Genomic DNA, 27,363 nt, shown 5'->3' on the forward strand with positions numbered 1-27,363 from the left:
AATATGACTTAAGGCCCTACAAAGCAAAAGTTAAGTCTTGTCTGCAGGCCATCAATCTTGCTACATGGCATCCTTAACTTAAAACATTTCTTTTTGCTGACTCCAAGTTTTAGTGAGAGCCTTACTTCTTTAACAAATCGGAAAGTAAAGAGTCTCTTAAATTACCTATAACCTGCAAGTCCCCACTGCAAGATATCTCGCCTTTTCTGGCCAAACCAATGTATACTTTCCATGCATTGAGTTATGCGTTTGCCTGTAAGTCTTACCTCCCTAAAATTTATAAAACCAAAACCGTAATCCAGCTGCCTTGGGACCACTTAAGCCTTCTTGGGTTTGTGTTTTCCTGAGCCATGGTCACTCATGTTGGCTCAGAATAAACCTCTTTTAAATATTTTACAGAGCTTGCTTTTTTCCATTAACACAAGCATACCTCAGTTTATTGTGCTACACTTTTTTGGGCTTTGCAGATATTGCATTTTTTGCAAATTGAAGGTTTGTGGCAACCTTGTGTCTAGCAATTTTATCACCACCATTTTTCCAACAGCATGTGCTCACTTTGTGTCTCTGTATCACACATTGGTAATTCACACAATATTTCAAACTTTTTCATTATTATTGTATCTGTAATGGTGACCTATGACCAGTTGCTATTACAATTGTTTTAGGGGTCTCTCTATGTTGCCATTAAGTTAATGGATAAATGTTGTGTGTGTTCTGAGTACTCCACTTACCTGCAGTTCCCCTGTCTTTCTCTCTCTCATTGTGCCTCCCTGTTCCCTGAGACACAGCAATATAGAAATTAAGCCAATTAATAACCCTACAATCACCTCTAAGTGTTCAAGTAACAAAAAAAGTTTCACATATCTCTCACTTTAAATTAAAAGCTAGAAATGATTAAGCTTAAGAAGGAAGGTAAGTTAAAACCTGAGATAAGATTAAAAGCTAGACCTCTTGTGGAAAGCAGCCAAGTAGTGGATATCCAGCAAAGAAGTTCTTGAAGAAAATTAAAAGTTCTAGTCCAGTGAACGTATGAATGATAAGAAAGCAAAACAGCCTCATTGCTGATTTGAAACAAGTTTTAGTGTTCTGGATGGAAGATCAAACTAGCCACAATTTCCTTTAGGCCAAAGCCTAATCCAGAGCAAGACCCTAAGTCTCTTCAATTTTATGAGGGATGAAAGGGATGAGGGAGCTGCTGAAGTAAAGTTTGAAGTTAGCAGAGGTTGGTTCATGAGGTTTAAGGAAAGAAGCCATCTTCATAAAATAAAAGCACAAGACAAACCAACAAGTGTTGATCTGGAAGCTACAGTAAGTTACCCAGAAGATCTAGCTAAGACCATTCAAGGTGGCTGCACTAAACAATAGATTTTCATTGTAGACTAAAGAGCCATATATTGGAAGAAGATGCACTCTACAATTTTCATAGTTAGAAGTTTGAAAGCTTCAAAGAACAGGCTGACTCTCTTGTTTGGGGCTAATACAGGTGGTGGCTTTAAGATGAAGCCATTTACCATTCCAAATATTGCAGGGCTCTTAAGAATTATGCTAAATGTACTCTGCCTGTGCTCTAGAAATGGAAAAACAAAGCCTGGATTACAGCACATCTGTTTACAGCATGGTTTGCTGACTATTTTAAGCTTAGTATTGAGATGTATTGCTCTGAAAAAAAAAAAGAATTCTTTCAAAGTATTACTGCTTCTTGTCAACGTACATGGTCTCCCATGAGCTCTGATGAAGATGTACAAGGAAATCAATGTTTTGATGCCTGCTAACAAAATATCCATTCTGCAGCATATGGATCAAGGAGTAATTTCAACTTTCCACCTTACTATTTAATAAATGCATTTTGTAAGGCTACCATTGCCATAGATAGTGATTCATCTGATGGATGGATATGATTTATTGAAGGCCCTGATGATCATTAGCATTTTTAGCAAAAAAAGTGATTTGTGATTAAAGTATATATATTGTTTTTATAGATATAATGCAATTGCACACTTAGTAAACGACAGTGTAGTATTAGTATAAGCATAAATTTTATATGCTCTAGGAAACAAAAAAAATTGGTGTGAGTTTCTTCATTGCGATATTCACTTTATCATGCTGGTATGGAGCCTAACCCACAACATCTTCAAAGTACACTTGTGTTACCATACATAATATTATATATTATACATAAGGCATCCTGTCTTGTGGTAATCCTGATCTGAAGTACCTAACATCGTTTATGAACTTTTTTTGCCAAAAAATATTTAACCTCAATCTAATCAATCCAGAGTCTGAAACTGACATCCAGTTTGCAGAGAGTTCAGAAGACAGAGGGAAACATTAAGCAGTACTAGGAGGAACAATCAGATGACTGGAATACAGACCATTTTTATTTATTTATTTATTTTGAGACGGAGTTTCGCTCTTTTTCGAATACATATATATTCTATACATATATTCTATATATATTTTATATGTATATTCTATATGTATATTCTATGTATATTCTATATATATTCTATATTCTATATATATTCTATATATATATTCTATATATATATTCTATATTCTATATATATTCTATATATATATTCTATATATATTCTCTCTATATATTTTATATATATATTCTATATATATTCTACATATATTCTATATATATTCTACATATATATTCTATATATATTCTACATATATATTCTATATATATTCTACATATATATTCTATATATATTCTATATATACTATATATATTCTATATATATTCTACATATATATTCTATATATTCTACATATATATTCTATATATTCTACATATATATTCTCTATATATATTCTACATATATATTCTACATATACATTCTACATATATATTCTACATATATATTCTATATATATAGAAAACATATATATATATATATATATATATTTTTTTTTTTTTTTAGAGGGAGTCTCACTCTATTGCCCAGGCGGGAGTGCAGTAGTACGATCTAGGCTCATCGCACCCTCTGGCTCCCCACCTTGCTGCTGTTCAAGCGATTCTCATACCTCAGCCATCCAAGTAGCTGGGATTATAGGATTACAGGTGCCCACCACCATGCCCAGCTAATTTTTGTCTTCTTAGTAGAGACAGGGTTTCTCCATATTGGCCAAGCTGGTCTCGAACTCTTGACCTCAAGTCATCTGCCTGCCTTGGCCTCCCAGAGTTCTGGAATTACAAGCCTGAGCCACCACCCCTGGTCCAATAGCTTTTAAAGCTTTCAGTATGCTTCTAATGTGCAGCTACTGCACAAGTCAAACATCTAGCAAATGCTACAATAATGGATTGAGAGAACTATAATATGACTGCAATATTGCATGTTGAGTGAAGCAGAGGAAGCATCACTTCATCTATCCTAGTGTAGGTTAATGCTTCAGTAAATGTTTTGAAAACCTTAACAACCAAATCATTAAATATAATTTTTGTTTTCTACCAAAATAGTTGGTGATTTATATATGTCAACATGATCTAAAATAGATAGGATTGGTGTTGATATTAGTGTGTGTTGCATTTAATGAAAATTTTTAATTTTATTAGTAGGGTCAAGAAACGGCAAAGCCCATAGGCTCTGAGATTAATGGCCTTGGGCCAATGTATTAAGGCTCTGGTGCATTAGCTCTGAGAGTTGGGCAAGTTGCTTAAATTTGCTTTGTTTTGGTTTCCTCTTTTGTCAAAGATAGACATCATCAAGTTAGTTATTGTTTTAATTAAAGATGAAACATATATGAGAATCCCTTAGGAATACCTAGTAAGAACCTAGTAAATACTAATTAATTGTTAATAATATTTAATAAAATGACAGGTTTTCAATGACTAGTAGGACTGACACACATATTTTGTTTTGCTGTGGCTGATTCCAGTGAAGAAGATTCAAAATCTTGAGTTCTTTAGGATTTGAAAAATAGCAAGAGAGCATCTTGTCAACTATAAAACATCTTCCTAGGCTGGGTGTGGTGGTTCATGCCTATAATCTCAGCACTTTGGGAGGCCGAGGTGAGAGGATGTCTTAAGCCCAGAGGTTCAAGAACAGCCTGGACAATGAAGTGAGACCCCATCTCTACAAAAAATTTAAAAATTAGCCGAGAATGGTGGCATGTGCCTACAGACACAGCTACTCAGGAGGCTGAGGTGGTAGGATGGCTTGAGCCCAAGAAGTGGAGGTTGCAATGAGCCAAGATCATGCCACTGCACTCCAGCCTGGGTGACAGAGCAAAACCCTGTCTCAAAAGACAAAACAAAACAAACAAAAAATCTTCCTTACAACTTTAGTGAAATTCAGTGCTCATCTTTCACCCACAAGATTTTGGCAATACTTCTCAGAGTAATATCCTTAAGTACTTTCTGTTTCAGTTTTTCGTTTTTATACACATGGAAATATGTATTTAGAGTCACTAAAAAGATACTTGGTACTTAAGATCTAAGTAATACATATTGCCATTCCAAAGAGTTCCTGTTATGCTGTGGTTATGTATCTATTCTTATTTATCTCCATTCTCTTATTCATCAATCTATTTTCTTGGGATTAATAATGGTGTTTGTTGCATTTTCATTTGCCATTTTTCTTATGATATTTATTTAGTCAAAATATTAATCTATGACAGTAACAATGTACCTATATAGTTATCTGGTTTTATTAAATTATAGTTGCCTGTACTATTCATTTTTAGTAAAATTTTTAAATTTGTTTTACAGATCTTTGCTATAAATATGATTTGTATATCACTGCCTCCACTCAAATATCCTCTACTCAACCTCGTTTACATTCTTTGTTTTCTCTTCCTACTCATTTGGTTTTATGCTTTACGTGCAATTCACTTTGTCCTTTTACTTAGAGTCAGATTTTTTCCTGAGCAGTATTTTCACCATGGTGGGAGCCATCAGATTCTGCATAATGACTTATTTTTCCACTATATTCCTATATTTCTAAAGAAGAAAAGATCACCGCTAATGAAATCTAATACTGATGAAATCAGATTTCTTGTTGATTTAACTACCACCTGCACATCTGGTGTATTTTTCCGGGGCTCTTCTGTTCTGTTTGTTTAACTCACAGTATAAGCACTTCACATAGAAAATGTGTCTTCTTCATTCTTCAAACAGTTCCAAAACACAGAGCTGGCATTAAAAATTTGTTTTAAAAGATGATGTAGCACAAGCTATATATTGTGATAATATACAATGGTGGGGGTATTTTATTACCAAGATTTGCAGATTTCGAGAGAATAAAACTATATACTATACATACTTTAGGACACATACTTATGGCACAAAGTTACATTTTAGAAGCTATTTTAAGAAGTATGAGGCTTCGATTGTAAAAAAAAGGAACAAAATCAAATTACCCATTAGCGTAAGAGAAGAAAGAACAAATCTGTTTTAGCAATTTTTTTCAAGTCATTTCCTAGGTTCTGGAAAAGACATTTCAATCTCTTAGCTGGAAAAGCATATTTTAACAAATTAATATTTAATTAAGATGAAAGGACAACAAAAGACATTTTAAAATATAGGCAAAATGTACACATTCTAATGGATTTTATTTCTTTTAAAACCTTTCATGTAAATCTTTAAAATAGCAAAATAAAAACTTCAAGTGTTGAAAGAAAAAGGGAATACGGATAAGTTTGATTTACTAGAAAGAAATCAAATTCCATGATATTCACTTGGGGAAAAGAGACTTTCTTTATAAAAGCAAAATATAATTTTGTTTATTACAGTTGACAACTATTCATCTAGGAAGAGATCATTAGTATCATGTCTAACTTCAGTATAAATCTAAAACACAGACTGTCAATGGTCTCTGTGACAACTAAAATGTTCATTTTCCTATAGAGGCATCTTATTAAAGACAAAGATAATTCCATTACAATTTGATAAATAGAAATCAATATGACATTCTTTATACAACCAAGTTTCCCTAGCTTTGGATTATGTTATATGATACATTTGTACATATACACAAATATATTATATCTTTATAAGGTCCTTTATGAAGTATTATTATCCCCAGCTAACAGTGAGAAAAAAATTAAGTTTGTATGAGGATAAGTAAATTTAACCCTGAATTTTGGTAAGGGAATTCTTATAACTACCAATGTATTTTAATATTATTTAGAGAAAACATAGTAATATTTATATTATTGCATTATATATAATACATTACATAAACAGGTCAGACAACATATGAATTCATAACTTTTTTACTTATGTATCAGACTGCACCTTAAGTGTTTTGTCCATTTTTACTCATTTAAACTTCTCAAGTAGTCTGTGAAAATTATACTTTTGTTATTTGCATCTACAGATAAGGAAACACAAAGAAGTGGCGTAACTTGCTTAATATTACACAGTTAAAAAGTGGTAGCAATAGAATTTGAATCCAGGCAGTTTGGTTCCAGGGTCTATTATCTTACTCTCTATTTACAGAGCCTGTCTCTCGGGGATGGATTTAGATGAACATTTCATTTTCTATCTTTTGCTCACCTGTGCTTTTTTCTGCAATTTATTTCTTAGACATATGCTTTGGAATAAGAAAAATAAGTTATTCCTATTTTTCTAGGAATGGGGGGGCATACTTTTTCTTTTTACCTTTGGAATAAAAGAATCGGAATTCAAGAAGTACATTACAAAATGAAGTTAAAATAAGAAAATTGTTTGGTTTTGAACAAATATAATAACAGTTTAGGAAATTAGTCAAACTCAACAAAAATTATGCATTTCAAACTAATCACTTTGGCATTTGAACTTACCTGACTGTTGGGTCCATCACTCTGTATTCCACAGCATGCCTCACTACCTGGCATATTACATAGGATACATTTTATATCTGGACTTTCTTCCCTCGTTAGGATGTAAGCACCCAAAGGGTAACAACTTCAAAAAAATATTTTAATTTTTGTGGGTACATAGGAGGTGTATATATTTATGGGGTACATGAGATATTTTGGTGCAGGCATGCAATGTGTAACAGTCACATCATAAAAAATTGGATATCCATCACTACACATATTTATCCTTTAGGCTACAAACAATTCAGTTATACTCTTTTAGTTATTTTCAAGTGAATAATTAAATTATTATTAACTATAAGCTCCCAGGTGTGCTATCAAATACAAGGTAGGGCAGCAACTTTTATTTGTTCACTGTTATAATCCTAGCAATTAGGAGGCTTTATAATATACAGTGGGTACTCAGTTAATGTCTCATGAACGACTGAGTGCCTACTTTATAGAGTTATTCTGGGAATTAAATAATATAATATGCTGTGTTATTAACACAAAACACTTAGTCTAGTACCTAACAATATAAAAAACATGTATTCAATAACAGTGGTAATATTTAAATAGTATTAACTATCTGACAGTCACTCCCCTAAGTTTTACTCATTTAAGCTTTATGAAAATCTTATGAGATGTATACTATTACCATTATTATTCCCATTTTATAGATGAAGAAACTAAGACATAGATGAAACGGCTCAAATCTCAGTTAATAAGTGTCAGTACAAAGAGTTGAACTCAGGGAACTTGGCTCCAGAATCTACTTTTTTTACCACTATACTTGTCGCTTCTCCAAAGCCCTTCAATGATACTTGAAATTTAATTTTCTATATTACTATTAGTACTTTTACTAGCATCATCATTTCAGAAATAAGAATTTTAACAGAATCCCATTTGATGTTTATGCATACAACTATAGACTTTTCAGAAATTTGTAAATTTCAGAATTAATGGCAATGAGAGGACAGTTTATTTATCAATTTTAGAACCTGCCCCTATTATTATTGTAATTAGTTGTTGATGTCTCTGATTCACAATAGAATAAACAATCAGTGACCATACCTGTTATTAAGCAAGTATCTCAGGTACTTAGTATAGGGTTGGTACAAGATAAGTGGTCTCAAATATTTTTTGAAAAAATTAATACATAAGTAAATGTATTAATTCATTTATTCACAAATAAATGCATAAGTGAAGTCAATAGCTATAGAAATAAATATCTAAGCTGATGATTACCGCAAAAATCTTAATGTACCCTTTTAGTAATTCACACAGCCGTCTTTCATTATGCTATTTTATATGGTAACACTAAATTTAGTCATAATTATACTTGTTCAATAAATGAAAGTGGATAGAATTCCACTTGATTTGACTTTTTTTTTTTTGGTCTAAAATGGCTGTATTCAAATATTTTGTGTGCTAATGCATCATGCATATTTAGTGAAAGAGACTTCCAAATTCTTTTTCTGAATAAAATTACTTGGGACAAAACCTGTTTTTTCCAGATCATATTTAACTGCATATTGTTCCAAAACAATCCTAAAGTCTACTTCAAACTTAAGTGTTTTCCCTCCTGTTCCCATTTGAAACATCCCTAAACCTTCACATAATCCTCCATCTTACTTTATTTGAATTGGCTTATTTATTCATTCACTCATCTATACTTGGTTCCTGGACTTTCAAAGCATTTTCATTAGAATTGTTTCACAAAGCTAGAAGATGAGTAAAATACGTAAAATCTATCTCAGAGTGGTTAATCCCAAGGTTATGTGTGTGGTAAGCAGTTGCACGGTGGTGCACACCTAGATCTTTTGATTCAAATTTTAATGCTTTTTCTGCTATAAAAGAGTTAAATACATTACGTTCTAAGACTAAAAGAAAAACATGGCATATTTTGTGTCCCTAAAAAAATCATAAGTAAGTTAGTTTATAATCTTTACTCCATTTATGCCTTCTGATTTAATTTTGATTACTCATTTCACAGCCTTTAATTAAATTTCTCGAAAATATTGCACAGCCGCCCTCGGTTCTCCTAATTATTCCTGGAAATATTTCTATACTTTACAATCAATGTTCAAAAATAGACTGATGGAGATTCCTGGCATCCCTATATTTTATTTTTGTTTATGACTTCCCTGTTTAATAATTCAATGAATTTATGCTTACATTCCCTTGATAATAGCCATAATCTTTTTTTCAAATCTACTTTCTATACATTATCTACATATGGAATCTCAGAACACCAAAGCAAAGTTAGTCTGTGTCTTTCAAAATGACTACAGTTGCAATTGATAAGAATATGCTATTTCTCCGAGAACGACCCCTCAAACCAGGCATTTTGAGGGGAAATAATGGTGACCTTTCCAGTTCATACATATTTTAAGTGCTTCGACGGACAAATGTTTAACATTTGACATGGGATGGCGCCTGTCACTGAAATAAACTCAGAGGAAAATGGTTAACATAGGTGCCATATTTTTTGGTTGAAAGTAATGATAAGAAACTAAAAGGCATAGGCAAGTTGTTGATGGGAATTCCAAGGCTTCTCTCATAGAGGTGCTAAATAATCCCACTTCAAGGACTGAGAAAAAGTAAGGGATCATGAGAGAAGACAAGAAAAATGGTAGTAACTCAGGCAAATACAAGGTGGAGTTTACCCTAAGTGATCCACTAAGAATACAATCACAATGTACTATTATTATTATTATTATTATTATTATTACAGACAAGGTCTCACTCTGACACTCATGCTGGAGTACAGTGGCACAATCATAGCTCACTGGAGCCTAAAATTCCTGGGCTCAGGTGATCTTACTGCCTCAGCCTTCTGAGCAGCTAGAATTGTAGGCACGTGCCACCACACCCAGCTAATTTTTTAATGTTTTGTAAAGACGAAGTCTCTGCACGTTGTCCAGGTTGGTCTTGAAACTCCTAGCCTCAAACTATCCTCCTGCCTTGGTCTCCCTAGGCGCTGAGAGTGCTGAGATTACAGGTATGAGCCAGCATACCTTCCATAGTGTATTTTTAAAATAAAGAATGTCATAATGTATAGCAAAGAGTTACAAAAATCTTAGGTATATTCTGGTATCAAAAAAGAAACACAAGTACAGAAGAATGTAAGTAATCTATTCATCAGTGCAGACCACAATCCTGGCACCTTCACAAATTAAAATAATTTCTCAGCAATATGTCTGTTTATTTTCTTTTTTAAACTGTGATTGAAATTAGGATAATCTAACTTCAACTTCTAAAGTCAGAAAGCAATGAATAACTTTAAATTTAAGAGTCGTATACAGGGGTTCACTTAATCAAAATGAAGTTGTGGGAATAAATATTTGTAACTACACAAAAATTGTGATCACTACCTTGTTTACATACAGAATGAGAGGAATTTTAAAATGAATTAAGCAATGTGTTTGTTGAGGAAAAAAAGTTACAGTTTGAGGGGATATTATGGATTGCTTATCACAACAGTTTTGGATGATGATCCCGCTTTCAGGACTAAACAAAATTTTGTAGCCTCAGTATATAATCAATGCCTCAGAATGAAATATAATAGTAAAAGGTGCAACTGGGTAAATTCTTTATTTTAATTTTTATGATTATTATTATTAATTTTATTATTTTTTTTTAACTTTTAGGTTCAGGGGCACATGTGCAGATTTGTTCTATGTAAACTGTGTGTCATGAGATTTGGTGTACAGATAATTTCACCACCTGGGTAATAAGCATAGCACCTGATAGGTATTTTTTTCTGATTTTCTCCCTTCTCCCACCCGCCACCCTCAAGTTGGCTGCAGTGTCTGTGCTCCTCTCCTAGCATCCATGTGTTCTCGTTGTATAGCTCCCACTTAAAAGTGAGAACATGTGGTATGTGGTTTTCTCTTCCTTAGTTTGTTTAGGATAATGTCCTCCAACTCTATCCATGTTGCTGCAAAGGACATGATCTCTTTCTTTTTTATGACTGCATAGTATTCCATAGTGTATATATACCACATTTTCTTTATCCAGTCTACCATTGGTGGGCATTTATATTTATTCCATGTCTTTGCTATTGTGAATAGTGCTGCATTGAACATACACATGCATGTGTCTTTATAATAGAACAATTTATATTCCTTTGGGCATATACTCAATAACTGGATTGCTGTGTCAAATGGTAACTCTAAGTTATTTGAGGAATTGCCAAACTGCTTTACACAATGTCTGAACTAACTTGCACTCCCACCAACAGTGTATAAGCATTCCTTTTTTTTCTGCAACCTCACCAGCATCTGTTATTTTTTGACTTTTTAATAATAGTCATTCTGACTAGTGTAAGAAGGTATCTTACTGTGGTTTTGATTTTCATTTCTGTAATGATTAGTGATGTTGAGCTTTTTTCATATGAAAACCCTAATTTGTTATTCTATGTAATATATGACGAGGCTGCCTGTATCAGTCAGGGTCCAATCAGGAGACAGAAACCACATTAGTAACTTGAATAAGGAAAAGTTAATATAAGGAATTATTAACAGGTAAAGAGGAAGTGAACTACTAAAGAGGTAAGGAGGGAGGAATTCAATGTTACAGAAGTAGCAACCAAAGAATGCAGCTACTGCCTATAGAACTGAGGGAGAGAGAACCAAGCAGGTACTTATACCTTTAGAAGAGTCCCACACATGTACTCATACACTCACACCACCCCCAGGTCTAAGACTCAGACATCTCTGGAGAGGTTGTGGCTACCACTGGAACTCTGTTGGTGACAGAGAAACTTACTAAATAGAGTATAAAGATCCCAGAGTGTATGGGCTACAGCTAGTTTTTTGGTGTGGCCCCCTGAATGGCAGAGAATCTTGCCAGAGGGTGTAGACTACAGCTGAGCAAGAGGTGAAGAGTACCACATCCCTCATATACCAAACCTCCAAGTGCCAGATAGAAAAGAGCACACAGGAAAATGGAGGCAAGGTCTCTTTCTCATGTTCTGGCTTTGCAGTGTCCCTCCAGCCCCTTAAATTGGCAAAGTCTAGGATCAAGTCAGCTGGCAAAAGAGAAATGTCTACAGCATGCAGCTCTGACAATAGAAGGAAGGGCAAAGAAGAAAAGATTTGGATAAGAGAGGCAATAAATTAATAACTGGCATGCTGGCCCTTCCCCATACTTGGTTGACACTGATACAGTTAAAAACTGTATAAGGTCACATATTTATACATAGAGTCACAAATCATAACCTCTTGTATTGTTTTTCTAAATTTGTTTATATACTATAGCATTCTGCCTTAGAACTATAAACCAAGAAATTACATTGGTGACATTATTTATGAATTTAACTTTCTATTAAAGTATATATACAGAAAATGTATAAATTTTAAGTGTACAACTAACTCAATGAATTTTTACAAATATATGCACTCATGTAAATAGCACCCAAGGCAAGATAGAGCTTATTATCAGGACCCTGAAGGTCTCATTCTTGTTCCTCCCAAGCAGTAATTATCAGCTTTTAAAAATGTTTCCTTGAAAATCTTTACCTGTTTTCTTACATGTTTAGTGTAACTAATAAAATGTACAAAGAAAAATAATATACCAGTTGTTTTTTTGTTTGTTTGTTTGTTTGTTTGTTTTTGTGGGTTTTTTTTGAGACAGGGTCTCGCTCTGTCACCCCAGGCTGGAGTGCAGTGGAACGGTCTTGGCTCACTGCAACCTCCGGCTCCCGGGTTCAAGCAATTCTCCTGCCTCAGCCTCCTGAGTAGCTGTGATTACAGGCGTGGGCCACCACACCTGCTAATTTTTGTATTTTTAGTAGAGACGAGGTTTCACCATGTTGGTCAGGCTGCTCTCGAACTCCTGACCTCATGATCCGCCAGCCTCAGCCTCCCAAAGTGCTGGGATTACAGGCATGAGCCACTGCGTCCAGCCTAATGCACTATTTTTATGTGGAGGAAAAGAATGCACAAAGCTACTTTTTAAATTTAAGAACTATGTATCCTTCTATATATTTTTCTAAAATCATCAAAGCTGTCTATAATAGAACTATTGTATTGCCTTTGCTTGGTGTAATTTGACCATAATTAGCAATTTCTTTTTCATTCCAGAGGAAGAAAAAAGTATATAAAGAGCATACAGAACTTCAATATCTTGGCATAGTGACAGAGATGGAATTCAAATGTTGAGAATAAACTGTTTTCTGCTAACTGTCCCATAACTGTGAGAAAATGCGACATATATGCAACACAAACAAATGACAACAACAACAATCTAGCAATGATTTGGAATCCTAAGGAAGCAATTTAAATACATGTAAAGACAAAATTTTAAATACATAATATATTGTTTCTTCAAAACTCACAGCATTTAACATACTAACAAATGTGAAATATGTTTTTGCTATATCATTTTGAAGTAGTGAAAGGAAAGTAATACATTGAATAGAAAAAGTAGGATTTGATTTTTTTCTTACTATATTTTAAGATGACATACGTATTTTGGAATTATTGAAACTTTTCAGTTAAATAAATCTGACCAGTTATTCAATTTTGACAGTAATCCAAGAGGCTCAAGAAATTTGATATTATATGGGGTTTTTTTTCGCCCTGTGTGTGTCTTGATTTCTAAAAACCCATTTTAATATTTTACAGTATTATTGACAAATAAAATTTAAAAATTAAGCATTATGTTGAAGGTTGATACATTTAAATAAATTACTTTTTTCCTACTAGCTTTCCATTACAAGTCAAAAGTCTTTGAACTTACGGTTTGGCTCCATAGCCTGAAGGTTGTGAATGTTTTTCCAGAAGGTTTTCAAAATTTTTTTAATGCCTGCCTTTTTTACTGGATTCAGTTCAAAATTTCTAATGAGAAGCATACTTTAAATAGCCTTGATGCCACATTTTTAATATGTTATTTTACTTTATTGCTCTTCCCAACTGAGAACACTTATAATCAACATATTTTTAAGAGTTTTATATTGGTAATATTTTGTTGATTCTTTGTTTCCTGTTATAATGGGCTTTCCAGGAGTAAACAAATTTGCAGATTTCCCAAATAAACACATCCGTGTTGGGTAGTGTGGCATGAGGAAGGTTCTTGAAAGTATGTAATATAGTACAATATAAATGCTTTCTGCAACACCCCTTTGTTGCATAGAAAATGAGGAAGATTGCCGATGAGTTTATTTTAGGGAGAAAACTACCAGTTTGAAATAAAACATAAACATGTTATTATGTAAAACATACTTATTCTTAATCATGTTTGATTTTGGAGTAGCCTTTGCATTTACATATGAGGAAATAGTGTCAGGAACTGACCTATTATGTGTCAAAGACAAAGGTTATCACGCACAAAATTAATAACTTTTTCTAACTTATATATTCACTTCAAATTGTTCTAATAAATTAAGCCTTCAAAGAGTTTCATTAAGTGCACATGTTTAAGGTGGTTAACATAAACGATGCTATATTTAAATTTTAACAGCCTTGAGCATAACACAAATCCATGCTACTCCTATTTCCTTCATCCTTGCTTGGGAAGGATATTTGGTCACACTTACTCCTACACAGATAGCTCAGTTATTCACCCTGATCTCTGGTCTCTTCTGTCCATCTGCCATCTATTTATTATTATTATTCCAGGTTCCTTCCTCTTCCTTCCTTCCTCCCCACCCACTCAACCAACCACCCACTGAAATCCTGAGTTGTGCTCTTCAGTAGTTTTTCAAGATTAGAACTTCAGAAATACTTTGGCATGCTTTTTTCTCCTCAGAGACCACTTGCTCACCTTAGCTCTACAATCATTCCTCAGCCCCTACTTATCCCTGCAGAGGTTCAGACTTAGATTTGTTCCTCATTCTTCCATTTCCCTTTCTATAACAAAACATTTCTTGGGAAGTACAGCCAAGAATCCCAAAAAGCAAATTCAGTGAACCAGTGCAGTAAGAGGGCTTTTGCAGATGAGACATTTTGCAAAACTATGGTAACAGAAAAGTGCATATGGTCAGTGCCTAGCTGATTGCATTTTCATTTGTAATGTGGAAGTACTGCCAACAAATTGAATTAAACTTACTATAATGGAACACATTACTTAGAATTCCACACTGTTGTAGGGTCCTTCTGAATGACCCTCAATAATTGTGCTGTGAAGTTTGATATTGTGTATGTTTTTAGACTCTATCAAGCATATCATAATAACAATAATGGAAGGCAGTATATTAAAATGCAATACTGCTATAAACATGCATGTGCAAGTATCTTTTTCATATAATGATTTCTTTTCCTCCGCGTAAAGAAGGAAAAGTAGATCCACCATTTGATCCGGCAATCCCACTGGAAATGCCAGATCAAACAGTAGTGGATGTACTTTTCCTTCTTTAAGGAATCTCCACACTGTTTTCCATAGTCATTGTACTAGTTTACCTTCCTACCAACAGTATAAAAGTGTTCCCTTTTCACCGCAAAAATATGGAACCAGCCCAAATGCCCATCAAGAAATGAGCAGATAAAGAAAATGTGGTATATATTTAGCATGGAATACTCCTCAGCCATAAAAAGGAATGAAATAATGGCATTTGCAGCAACCCAGATGGAATTGGAAACTATTATTCTAAGTGAATTAACTCAGGAATGGAAAAGCAAACATCATATATTCTCACTCATATGTGGGAGCTAAGCTAAGAGGACACAAAGGCATAAGAATGATACATTGGACTTTAGAGACTCGGGGGAGAGGGTGGGGGTGGCAAGGGATAAAAGATTACACAATGGGTACAGGGTACAATGCTCGGGTGATAGGTGCACCACAATCTCGGAAATCAAAACTGAAGAACTTATTCATGTAACCAAACACCACTTGTTGCCCAAAAACCTATTGCAATAAAAAATTAAACACAAACAAAAAAACCTTTTATCCCAACAGCCAAATGTTAGGACCTTGTTTGGGTTCTGACTAATAAATATCCCCATAAAAATGAAAATTTTCATTAAAAACCAAATGGTAAATAATAAAAATACAATGCTATAGCCACCACTTTCTAATCTTTTTTAAAATTAGAAGCGAAAAAAATGTACTTCCAATAATTTCATATCATTTTTTAAATATGGCTTCAGATTTTCTCCACTTAAATTGCAAAGTAAACCTTCATTATTAATTTTTATATCCTGTAAAATATACGATTTTATTCCTGTATTTATCCATTCAATAAATGTTTACTGAATATGTACTATGTACCAAACACAGTTCAACATAAGTTAACAAAAAGTCCTCATTTGCAGCTTACCATGAGCCATACGATGGAACCAGTAGTAGCCAAAGTCAACTCCTAAGAAGGCTGAATACCAAGTCCATGGAGAATCCCAAGGCAAACTGAACAGCCTGTAGTTCTCCCAGATATAAATATAACTGGTCAGTTCAATGCTCCTGAAAAACAGACTGGAAGATAAAATTCACAATCAGTGATTACATCACATTTTAGAAAAAAAACTATGCTAAAATGTTTTAGATAACATTTAAAATTAATATCTTCATATAAAAAAATGAAACTGTTTCTTCTACTTTGTGTCTTCTCTGTCATTCCTTTTAAAGGCTCAAATTCCTTGGTATCACAATCATTCACAGGAAGCTTTATTTTATTTCATAGGCATCATGGATGCCAGCTGTTTGTGCTCTCAATTTCATGAAATTTAAAAGGCCATTTTTTATGTCTCTTAAAATATTTTTCATGGAACCCATACAACATAAATAGGACAAGACTAAAACTTAATTTCTGTGACTGTCATTTCTAAATCTTATTGAAGTACATATTAAGAATTCTTTATAAAGGGAATTTAAAAGGCAGAAAATTATACATGCCCATATTTTAAAGGGTGCTGCAAATTGCCTACTGCATTCAAATATTTTGATCCCATAAAATTTGCCTTTAGGTTAAAGTTGCTTCTGTCTAAATCTATTCTCTCTTCTCTTCTTCCTCCTTCCTTTTTATTTTCTCTTTCACACATACACATACACACACATATGTATTATATTTATCATCAGGTATTAGATACTCAGAGCATTTCAACATTTCTTATAAGTAATATAAACTAGGGTTTTCATAATATTAGGAAAAATATTTCCTTCGAAGTAAGGTATACAAACCAAATTAAAATAATTGTTTCTAAAACTCAGACACTAGAATATATCTTGCCATCTATTTATCAAGCTTCCACAAATTTTCAGTAACTTTTAAAAACCTATAAAATGTACTTCAATTTTAGAAAGTATATTATTCTTTCTTTCAAGTTTTATATGATCAAATTTAAGATTAGCTTCTAGATGTTTTGTTTTGTCACTTTTATCAATTTGTTTGAGTTGACTTTTCCTTCTATATTTATTATTAAATATAAAATGAATTAATCATTTTGGTTAATAAAGATATATTTATAAGTCATCAACAAGTTTGGTGCTGAAAATTCTGAGAAACTTCTTAACTATTCTAATTTTAGATAAAAGTGGAAGAAGTGGTGCAGATTATTATACTACCAAAATTTTTTATTTTTACAGTATTTCCCTTTACAGAGTCAGTTTCTGTGAATTAGCATTTTACTGGGTCTTTTAAAGATCCAGCCCTTTAATTTTATTCTTGAATTTAATTATTGTATGACTTTAACTGTGATTTAATATCTTTAAAATAACCTCTCATACTTTAATATTTCAAAGTATTATTATTTAATCTGTAAAATAAAACACTAGACTGTCTTATAACAGCATTAATATATGTAACTCAGAGAAATGCCAAATGCTCACAATTTTGAACAGGAGTACACATCACCACACATTAAAAAACTCAATCTCCAATTTGAGATTACATGGTTGGAAGAAGCAGTTTTGTCCGTGAGTTCAAGTCCTTGACCCAAAGGACTCATCCTGTACCCATACCACATTGCCAATCTGAGCAATACTCTGAATACTCTAGAATCCATTGCTGCAGTGGCCCTGAGCCTGCTTGTGGGCCTTGCATGGGCCTCTTTGCTGAGCCATTCTTCCTGAGGGCAGATCTCTGCAGGTGTCCAAACCCCTCAATCTGACAGAGTGGCCAAGGGTGGCTATTTTGGGGCATGTAGACAGAGCTGGGGCTAGAGGTCTGGGATGTCCACACACAGGTGTGTGAGGTCCCTCCTGGGGCAGGACAAGCCATGAGCCAAGGGTTCCCAAAGTGTTGTGGAAACTCCAAGGAATCTATGAAATGAACACTTAAAACCTGCCTTCCAAATTTTTATGAAGGTATGCTAGTCAAAGTAGGGGGTGAGAACAAATTCTACTGTAAATCTTGTTAGCTTTGCTGGTTACTTTTGCATGTTTAGATGAGGGCTTCACAACAGTGCCACTGCTGACATTTGGACAGGATAATTCTGTTGGAAGAGGTTGTTTGGTGCAAACGTTTACTGAAACTATGAAATCTTAAAATTGCTCACTATTGTTCATTAGTAAGGGTTACCCACATAAAATTCAAGTTTTAGGTTAAAAATGGCAAATAACATTAATTTCATATACTTCAATATAACAATTTCTCTAAAATAGGAATTCTTAACCTTAACACTATTACAATTCGGGCCAAGTAATTTTTTGTTTCAAGAGCCTTTCCTGTGCATCATAGAATGTCTTCCAGCATTGCTGTTGTTTAGCACCTAGATTTAGGACCCCTCCTTCTCACCTCAGCTATGACTACAAAAATGTCTCCAGATACTTCCAAGTGTTTCCTGGGGAGCAAAATTTTCCCCAGTTGATAACCTCTGCCTTGAAACAACTGATCTGGAAGAAAGATTAAAACAGGGAGCCAAGATGGCCGAATAGGAACAGCTCTGGTCTACAGCTCCCAGCCTGAGCGACGCAGAAGACGGGTGATTTCTGCATTTCCATCTGAGGTACCGGGTTCATCTCACTAGGGAGTGCCAGACAGTGGGCGCAGGTCAGTGGGTGCGCGCACCGTGCGCGAGCCGAAGCAGGGCGAGGCATTGCCTCACTTGGGAAGTGCAAGGGGTCAGGGAGTTCCCTTTCCCAGTCAAAGAAAGGGGTGACGGACGCACCTGGAAAATCGGGTCACTCCCACCCGAATATTGCCCTTTTCGGACCGGCTTAAAAAACGGCGCACCACGAGATTATATCCGCACCTGGCTCAGAGGGTCCTACGCCCACGGAGTCTCGCTGATTGCTAGCACAGCAGTCTGAGATCAAACTGCAAGGCGGCAGCGAGGCTGGGGGAGGGGCGCTCGCCATTGCCCAGGCTTGATTAGGTAAACAAAGCAGCTGGGAAGCTCGAACTGGGTGGAGCCCACCACAGCTCAAGGAGGCCTGCCTGCCTCTGTAGGCTCCACCTCTGGGGGCAGGGCACAGACAAACAAAAAGACAGCAGTAACCTCTGCAGACTTAAATGTCCCTGTCTGACAGCTTTGAAGAAAGCAGTGGTTCTCCCAGCACGCAGCTGGAGATCTGAGAACGGGCAGACTGCCTCCTCAAGTGGGTCCCTGACCCCTGACCCCCGAGCAGCCTAACTGGGAGGCACCCCCAAGCAGGGGCACACTGACACCTCACACAGCAGGGTATTCCAACAGACCTGCAGCTGAGGGTCCTGTCTGTTAGAAGGAAAACTAACAAACAGAAAGGACATCCACACCAAAAACCCATCTGTACATCACCATCAACAAAGACCAAAAGTAGATAAAACCACAAAGATGGGGAAAAAACAGAACAGAAAAACTGGAAACTCTAAAACAGAGAGCACCTCTCCTCCTCCAAAGGAACGCAGTTCCTCACCAGCAATGGAACAAAGCTGGATGGAGAATGACTTTGACGAGCTGACAGAAGAAGGCTTCAGACGATCAAATTACTCTGAGCTACGGGAGGACATTCAAACCAAAGGCAAAGAAGTTGAAAACTTTGAAAAAAATTTAGAAGAATGTATAACTAGAATAACCAATACAGAGAAGTGCTTAAAGGAGCTGATGGAGCTGAAAACCAAGGCTTGAGAACTACGTGAAGAATGCAGAAGCCTCAGGAGCCGATGCGATCAACTGGAAGAAAGGGTATCAGCGATGGAAGATGAAATGAATGAAATGAAGCAAGAAGGGAAGTTTAGAGAAAAAAGAATAAAACGAAATGAGCATAGCCTCCAAGAAATATGGGACTATGTGAAAAGACCAAATCTACATCTGATTGGTGTACCTGAAAGTGATGGGGAGAATGGAACCAAGTTGGAAAACACTCTGCAGGATATTATCCAGGAGAACTTCCCCAATCTAGCAAGGCAGGCCAACGTTCAGATTCAGGAAATACAGAGAACGCCACAAAGATACTCCTCGAGAAGGGCAACTCCAAGACACATAATTGTCAGATTCACCAAAGTTGAAATGAAGGAAAAAATGTTAAGGGCAGCCAGAGAGAAAGGTCGGGTTGCCCTCAAAGGGAAGCCCATCAGACTAACAGCGGATCTCTCGATAGAAACCCTACAAGCCAGAAGAGAGTGGGGGCCAATATTCAACATTCTTAAAGAAAAGAATTTTCAACCCAGAATTTCATATCCAGCCAAACTAAGCTTCATAAGTGAAGGAGAAGTAAAATACTTTACAGACAAGCAAATGCTGAGAGATTTTGTCACCACCAGGCCTGCCCTAAAAGAGCTCCTGAAGGAAGCGCTAAACATGGAAAGGAACCACCAGTACCAGCCGCCGCAAAATCATGCCAAAAGGTAAAGACCATCGAGACTAGGAAGAAACTGCATCAACTAACGAGCAAAATAACCAGATAACATCATAATGACAGGATCAAATTCACACATAACAATATTAACTTTAAATGTAAATGGACTAAATGCTCCAATTAAAAGACACAGACTGGCAAATTGGATAAAGAGTCAAGACCCATCAGTGTGCTGTATTCAGGAAACCCATCTCACGTGCAGAGACACACATAGGCTCAAAATAAAAGGATGGAGGAAGATCTACCAAGCAAATGGAAAACAAAAAAAGGCAGGGGTTGCAATCCTAGTCTCTGATAAAACAGACTTTAAACCAACAAAGATCAAAAGAGACAAAGAAGGCCATTACATAATGGTAAAGGGATTAATTCAACAAGAAGAACTAACTATCCTAAATATATATGCACCCAATACAGGAGCACCCAGATTCATAAAGCAAGTCCTGAGTGACCTACAAAGAGACTTAGACTCCCACACATTAATAATGGGAGACTTTAACACCCCACTGTCAACATTAGACAGATCAACGAGACAGAAAGTCAACAAGGATACCCAGGAATTGAACTCAGCTCTGCACCAAGCGGACCTAATAGACATCTACAGAACTCTCCACCCCAAATCAACAGAATACACATTTTTTCAGCACCAAACCACACCTATTCCAAAATTGACCACATACTGGGAAGTAAAGCTCTCCTCAGCAAACGTAAAAGAACAGAGATTATAACAAACTATCTCTCAGACCACAGTGCAATCAAACTAGAACTCAGGATTAAGAATCTCACTCAAAACCACTCAACTACATGGAAACTGAACAACCTGCTCCTGAATGACTACTGGATACATAACGAAATGAAGGCAGAAATAAAGACGTTCTTTGAAACCAACGAGAACAAAGACACAACATACCAGAATCTCTGGGATGCATTCAAAGCAGTGTGTAGAGGGAAATTTATAGCACTAAATGCCCACAAGAGAAAGCAGGAAAGATCCAAAATTGACACCCTAACATCACAATTAAAAGAACTAGAAAAGCAAGAGCAAACACATTCAAAAGCTAGCAGAAAGCAAGAAATAACTAAAATCAGAGCAGAACTGAAGAAAATAGACACACAAAAAACCCTTCAAAAAATTAATGAATCCAGGAGCTGGTTTTTTGAAAGGATCAACAAAATTGATAGACTGCTAGCAAGACTAATAAAGAAAAAAAGAGAGAAGAATCAAATAGACACTATAAAAAATGATAAAGGGGATATCACCACCCATCCCACAGAAATACAAACTACCATCAGAGAATACTACAAACACCTCTATGCAAATAAACTAGAAAATCTAGAAGAAATGGATAAATTCCTCGACACATACACTCTCCCAAGACTAAACCAGGAAGAAGTTGAATCTCTGAATAGACCAATAACAGGAGCTGAAATTGTGGCAATAATCAATAGTTTACCAACCAAAAAGAGTCCAGGACCAGATGGATTCACAGCCGAATTCTACCAGAGGTACAAGGAGGAACTGGTACCATTCCTTCTGAAACTATTCCAATCAATAGAAAAAGAGGGAATCCTCCCTAACTCATTTTATGAGGCAAGCATCATTCTGATACCAAAGCCGGGCAGAGACACAACCAAAAAAGAGAATTTTAGACCAATATCCTTGATGAACATTGATGCAAAAATCCTCAATAAAATACTGGCAAAACGAATCCAGCAGCACATCAAAAAGTTTATCCACCACGATCAAGTGGGCTTCATCCCTGGGATGCAAGGCTGGTTCAATATATGCAAATCAATAAATGTAATCCAGCATATAAACAGAGCCAAATACAAAAACCACATGATTATCTCAATAGATGCAGGAAAAGCCTTTGACAAAATTCAACAACCCTTCATGCTAAAAACTCTCAATAAATTAGGTATTGATGGGACGTATTTCAAAATAATAAGAGCTAGCTATGACAAACCCACAGCCAATATCATACTGAATGGGCAAAAACTGGAAGCATTCCCTTTGAAAACTGGCACAAGACAGGGATGCCCTCTCTCACCACTCCTATTCAACATAGTGTTGGAAGTTCTGGCCAGGGCAATTAGGCAGGAGAAGGAAATAAAGGGTATTCAATTAGGAAAAGAGGAAGTCAAATTGTCCCTGTTTGCAGACGACATGATTGTATATCTAGAAAACCCCATTGTCTCAGCCCAAAATCTCCTTAAGCTGATAAGCAACTTCAGCAAAGTCTCAGGATACAAAATCAATGTACAAAAATCACAAGCATTCTTATACACCAACAACAGAGAAACAGAGCCAAACCATGAGTGAACTCCCATTCACAATTGCTTCAAAGAGAATAAAATACCTAGGAATCCAACTTACAAGGGATGTGAAGGACCTCTTCAAGGAGAACTACAAACCACTGCTCAAGGAAGTAAAAGAGGATATAAACAAATGGAAGAACATTCCATGCTCATGGGTAGGAAGAATCAATATCGTGAAAATGGCCATACTGCCCAAGGTAATTTACAGATTCAATGCCATCCCCATCAAGCTACCAATGACTTTCTTCACAGAATTGGAAAAAACTACTTTAAAGTTCATACGGAATCAAAAAAGAGCCTGCATCGCCAAGGAAATCCTAAGCCAAAAGAACAAAGCTGGAGGCATCACACTACCTGACTTCAAACTATACTACAAGGCTACAGTAACCAAAACAGCATGGTACTGGTACCAAAACAGAGCTATAGATCAATGGAACAGAACAGAGCCCTCAGAAATAATGCCGCATATCTACAACTATCTGATCTTTGACAAACCTGAGAAAAACAAGCAATGGGGAAAGGATTCCCTATTTAATAAATGATGCTGGGAAAACTGGCTAGCCATATGTAGAAAGCTGAAACTGGATCCCTTCCTTACACCTTATACAAAAATCAATTCAAGATGGATTAAAGACTTAAACGTTAGACCTAAAACCATAAAAACCCTAGAAGAAAACCTAGGCATTACCATTCGGGACATAGGCATGGGCAAGGACTTCATGTCCAAAACACCAAAAGCATTGGCAACAAAAGACAAAATTGACAAATGGGATCTAATTAAACTAAAGAGCTTCTGCACAGCAAAAGAAACTACCGTCAGAGTGAACAGCCAACCTACAAAATGGGAGAAAATTTTCGCAACCTACTCATCTGACAAAGGGCTAATATCCAGAATCTACAATGAACTCAAACAAATTTACAAGAAAAAAACAAACAACCCCATCAAAAAGTGGGCGAAGGACATGAACAGACACTTCTCAAAAGAAGACATTTATGCAGCCAAAAAACACATGAAAAAATGCTCATCATCACTGGCCATCAGAGAAATGCAAATCAAAACCACAATGAGATACCATCTCACACCAGTTAGAATGGCAATCATTAAAAAGGAAACAACAGGTGCTGGAGAGGATGTGGAGAAATAGGGACACTTTTACACTGTTAGTGGGACTGTAAACTAGTTCAACCATTGTGGAAGTCAGTGTGGCGATTCCTCAGGGATCTAGAACTAGAAATACCATTTGACCCAGCCATCCCATTACTGGGTATATACCCAAAGGACTGTAAATCATGCTGCTATAAAGACACATGCACACGTATGTTTATTGCGGCATTATTCACAATAGCAAAGACTTGGAACCAACCCAAATGTCCAACAATGATAGACTGGATTAAGAAAATGTGGCACATATACACCATGGAATACTACGCAGCCATAAAAAATGATGAGTTCATGTCCTTTGTAGGGACATGGATGAAATTGGAAATCATCATTCTCAGTAAACTATCGCAAGAACAAAAAACCAAACACCGCATAGTCTCACTTATAGGTGGGAATTGAACAATGAGATCACATGGACACAGGAAGGGGAATATCACACTCTGGGGACTGTTGTGGGGTGGGAGGAGGGATAGCATTGGGAGATATACCTAATGCTAGATGACGAGTTAGTGGGTGCAGCGCACCAGCATGGCACATGTATACATATGTAACTAACCTGCACAATGTGCACATGTACCCTAAAACTTAAAGTATGATAAAAAAATTAATTAATTAATTAATTAAATAAATAAAATAGAAAAAAAAGAAAGATTAAAACAAAGTGTAGTAGAAAGTTGAAATCATCTCTAGCCGAATGGCTTAAGTATTAGCACATGGTATCAAAGCAGATTCAACCATGGATTCAGGCAGTCATTCAATGAATTCATATGAAGAGCCTACTAAGTGCCAGGCACAGCACAAGACACAAGAACACACTATTAAACAGGGCAAATGCCACCAGCCTTATAAATATTCCCTCAGTTTAATACCTTTTTAAAAAAATATGCTATCTTTCTTGTCAGCTCCAGTGAAAATGGAAATAGGCATTAAGATACCAAGATATCAATAACAGACTGAAGGTCCTAGAAAAACTTCCATTTGTAAAAAAATACATAAATAAATAAATAAATAATTTTAAAAACCTGCCTGAAATTGAAATACTTTTCTATTTCCTGTACAGGTGCCAGGTCTTGAGCAGACACCCAATTTATTACTCCGTCAACTGACTTATTAGGGTTAACACAAATCGAGCTGAAATACGCCTAACATACTGCAGTCAAGCCTTCCCCCCACCACATCCCACACACATTAGCATGAAGCCTAACTTCCCTCAAGACACAAAGAAAGAGGGGAGAAGCTGTGGGAGTTATATTCCCTGCTTTCTATTAGCAAAATTAATTTGATCCCCTTTTATTAAATATGTGAAACAATAGCCATGGAGTGCCCACAACTAAAAGCAATTCACCTAACCAATACAGCTGGGAAATGATTATCAAGCTCTGGAAAGCTCTGGATTGCAGAAAATAGCACCTACATTTTCAAAAATGTTCTCAGAAGACCTTGAATCATAAACCAAAGTTCCTTCCTCTTTCTCTTCTCAATTCCCCTTACCCCTTCCACCCTGCAATCTCAGCACATGACTCTGCACCCTGGAATTTAAACTGTCTAAACTCCATCCTGTGGGAGGAGGCATATAAAATATGTAAGTATATAGTAAGCTTACTTTATCACATGAAGATGGAATACTGGGTAGCACAGGGTCTTGGAATTCCCAAATACTAGATCCCTTTTATGCCTTAAGTTTGAATGTAAGATCAGGAAAGTGATCTAAATGTAAAGAGACATTAGAATCCTCTAATTAAAACCTTCATATAGAGAGACTTTCCTCCTATTGTCCTATTTTCTTCATGAATTCCCCCAAACAGCAGTTTTCTCTTGGGTCTGAAGTATATGTTTCAGTAAATGAAAAGTAGCTTACTTCTCTAACTAGTGAACTGATTTTCTGTGTGTTTTACCTAACATTTTTCTCTCATCACTAGAAATTTGTCAATGTTCAGTTACTACAAAAAAAGCTGCTAAGTTACTAAATTGCTATTTAGTATTAATCCTCATTTTTTACAAAATAAAATTCAGTTTTAATGTTAAGATTGAAAAATAATCAATAAATCAGAAATAAATGTTATTTGGGGATTGAGAATTAGAAACTAATTAGTTTTCAAAGTCATCTCCATCTGAGTCTACCCATCACCAGGAATAGAAGTGTGAGAGTGGGCATGACATTCACTCTTTCAATATCTAAGGATAATTTAAGGTATGAGATAATTAAGCTGAATGAGCCCTAAAACGACTCTCACGTTGTTGTCATTAAGAAAGCAAGTGACATTTGGTGTAATGCTGTCGTTGAAAACTCCTAAGAGAGCAAGTTTCAGAATACGTAGACTCATGTAATACACTCATACAAATCTGCCAATTTATATTATTCCATAACTGTCATTATAGCTGAGTGTTCTGATTTGGCCAGATTATACAAAACTAAAAAAAATTAGATATTTTTATTTCTAATAATCTTGTTTTATGAGCCAGAAAATAAATCAATATTTAAAAAAGATTATTACAAATATTCTTAAAATTCCAAGAAGTTACAAATAAATTAATGTATTGGATCATATATATATATACACACACACACACACACACACACACACATATGTAAAGAGAGTGAGAGAGAGAAATTTTTCTGGGAAATTTTGTTATTTATTTACTTCAAAATCTCTTCAGCTGAATCCAGGAGTTTGCACTGCCCGTCTGTAAAGCTACTGCCACTTTTGCTCCATCTAGTGGAATATTGATTTTTGCTTGGTAATAATAAGATAGATAATATTACCTTTACCGTCTGCAAACAAATAAATGTGTACTACTAGTTATTATTGTTAAATGGTATTACATTCATAAAACAATCACTTACTTTAATTTCTTCTTAACAGCAACCATAAAACCATAAACCTTTATAAACACAATGTGATAGATTTGGAAGAAATGAATTTGCTACATTATTTACTTTGCAGGAAATGTATTACTCAATTGAATAAACACACCAGTCCAGACTAATAAGCAGTGAACCTTGCATTCACCAGGGAAGGTTCGTCTAATAGCAGTTTCTGAAGTTACGCAATTAATAACAAAGACAAAGTCTATTTATTAGTTTTCTAATGCAAATATTAAGAACAAATGAGACATTCTCTCAAATGTAATTAACAAACCAACAAGTTTTTAAAATTTGTTCCCTTACATGGGGATTTTAAATAATTATTTCTAAGTTAATACATTTAGTATTAATAATAAAGTACTATTATTAACGTTACACAGATTCATTTATTTCTTATTTTGGACAATGAATTGCTGCTTATTAAAGTCATCACCCAAAATTATATACATTCATTTGTTAGGTCTGATTTGCCAAGGCAACATTTAGCCTCTCGTGCCAAGGCCCGTAG

General features: G+C 35.4%; 1 protein-coding gene across 4 annotated transcripts in view; it reads right to left on the reverse strand.

The window, feature by feature from the left end:
- The window catches only part of AGMO (alkylglycerol monooxygenase), a 412,221-nt gene that overhangs the window by 332,077 nt on the left and 52,781 nt on the right, over positions 1 to 27,363 (reverse strand). For all 4 annotated transcript variants that reach the window (XM_055115720.1, XM_003825007.5, XM_055115719.2 and 1 more), the window contains one exon: positions 16,058 to 16,209. In XM_055115720.1, the coding sequence (XP_054971695.1) occupies positions 16,058 to 16,209 (152 nt within the window). The remainder of the gene's footprint in view (positions 1 to 16,057; positions 16,210 to 27,363) is intronic.

Source organism: Pan paniscus, chromosome 6 (genome assembly GCF_029289425.2).
Source record: "Pan paniscus chromosome 6, NHGRI_mPanPan1-v2.0_pri, whole genome shotgun sequence".
Lineage (NCBI taxonomy): Eukaryota > Metazoa > Chordata > Mammalia > Primates > Hominidae > Pan > Pan paniscus.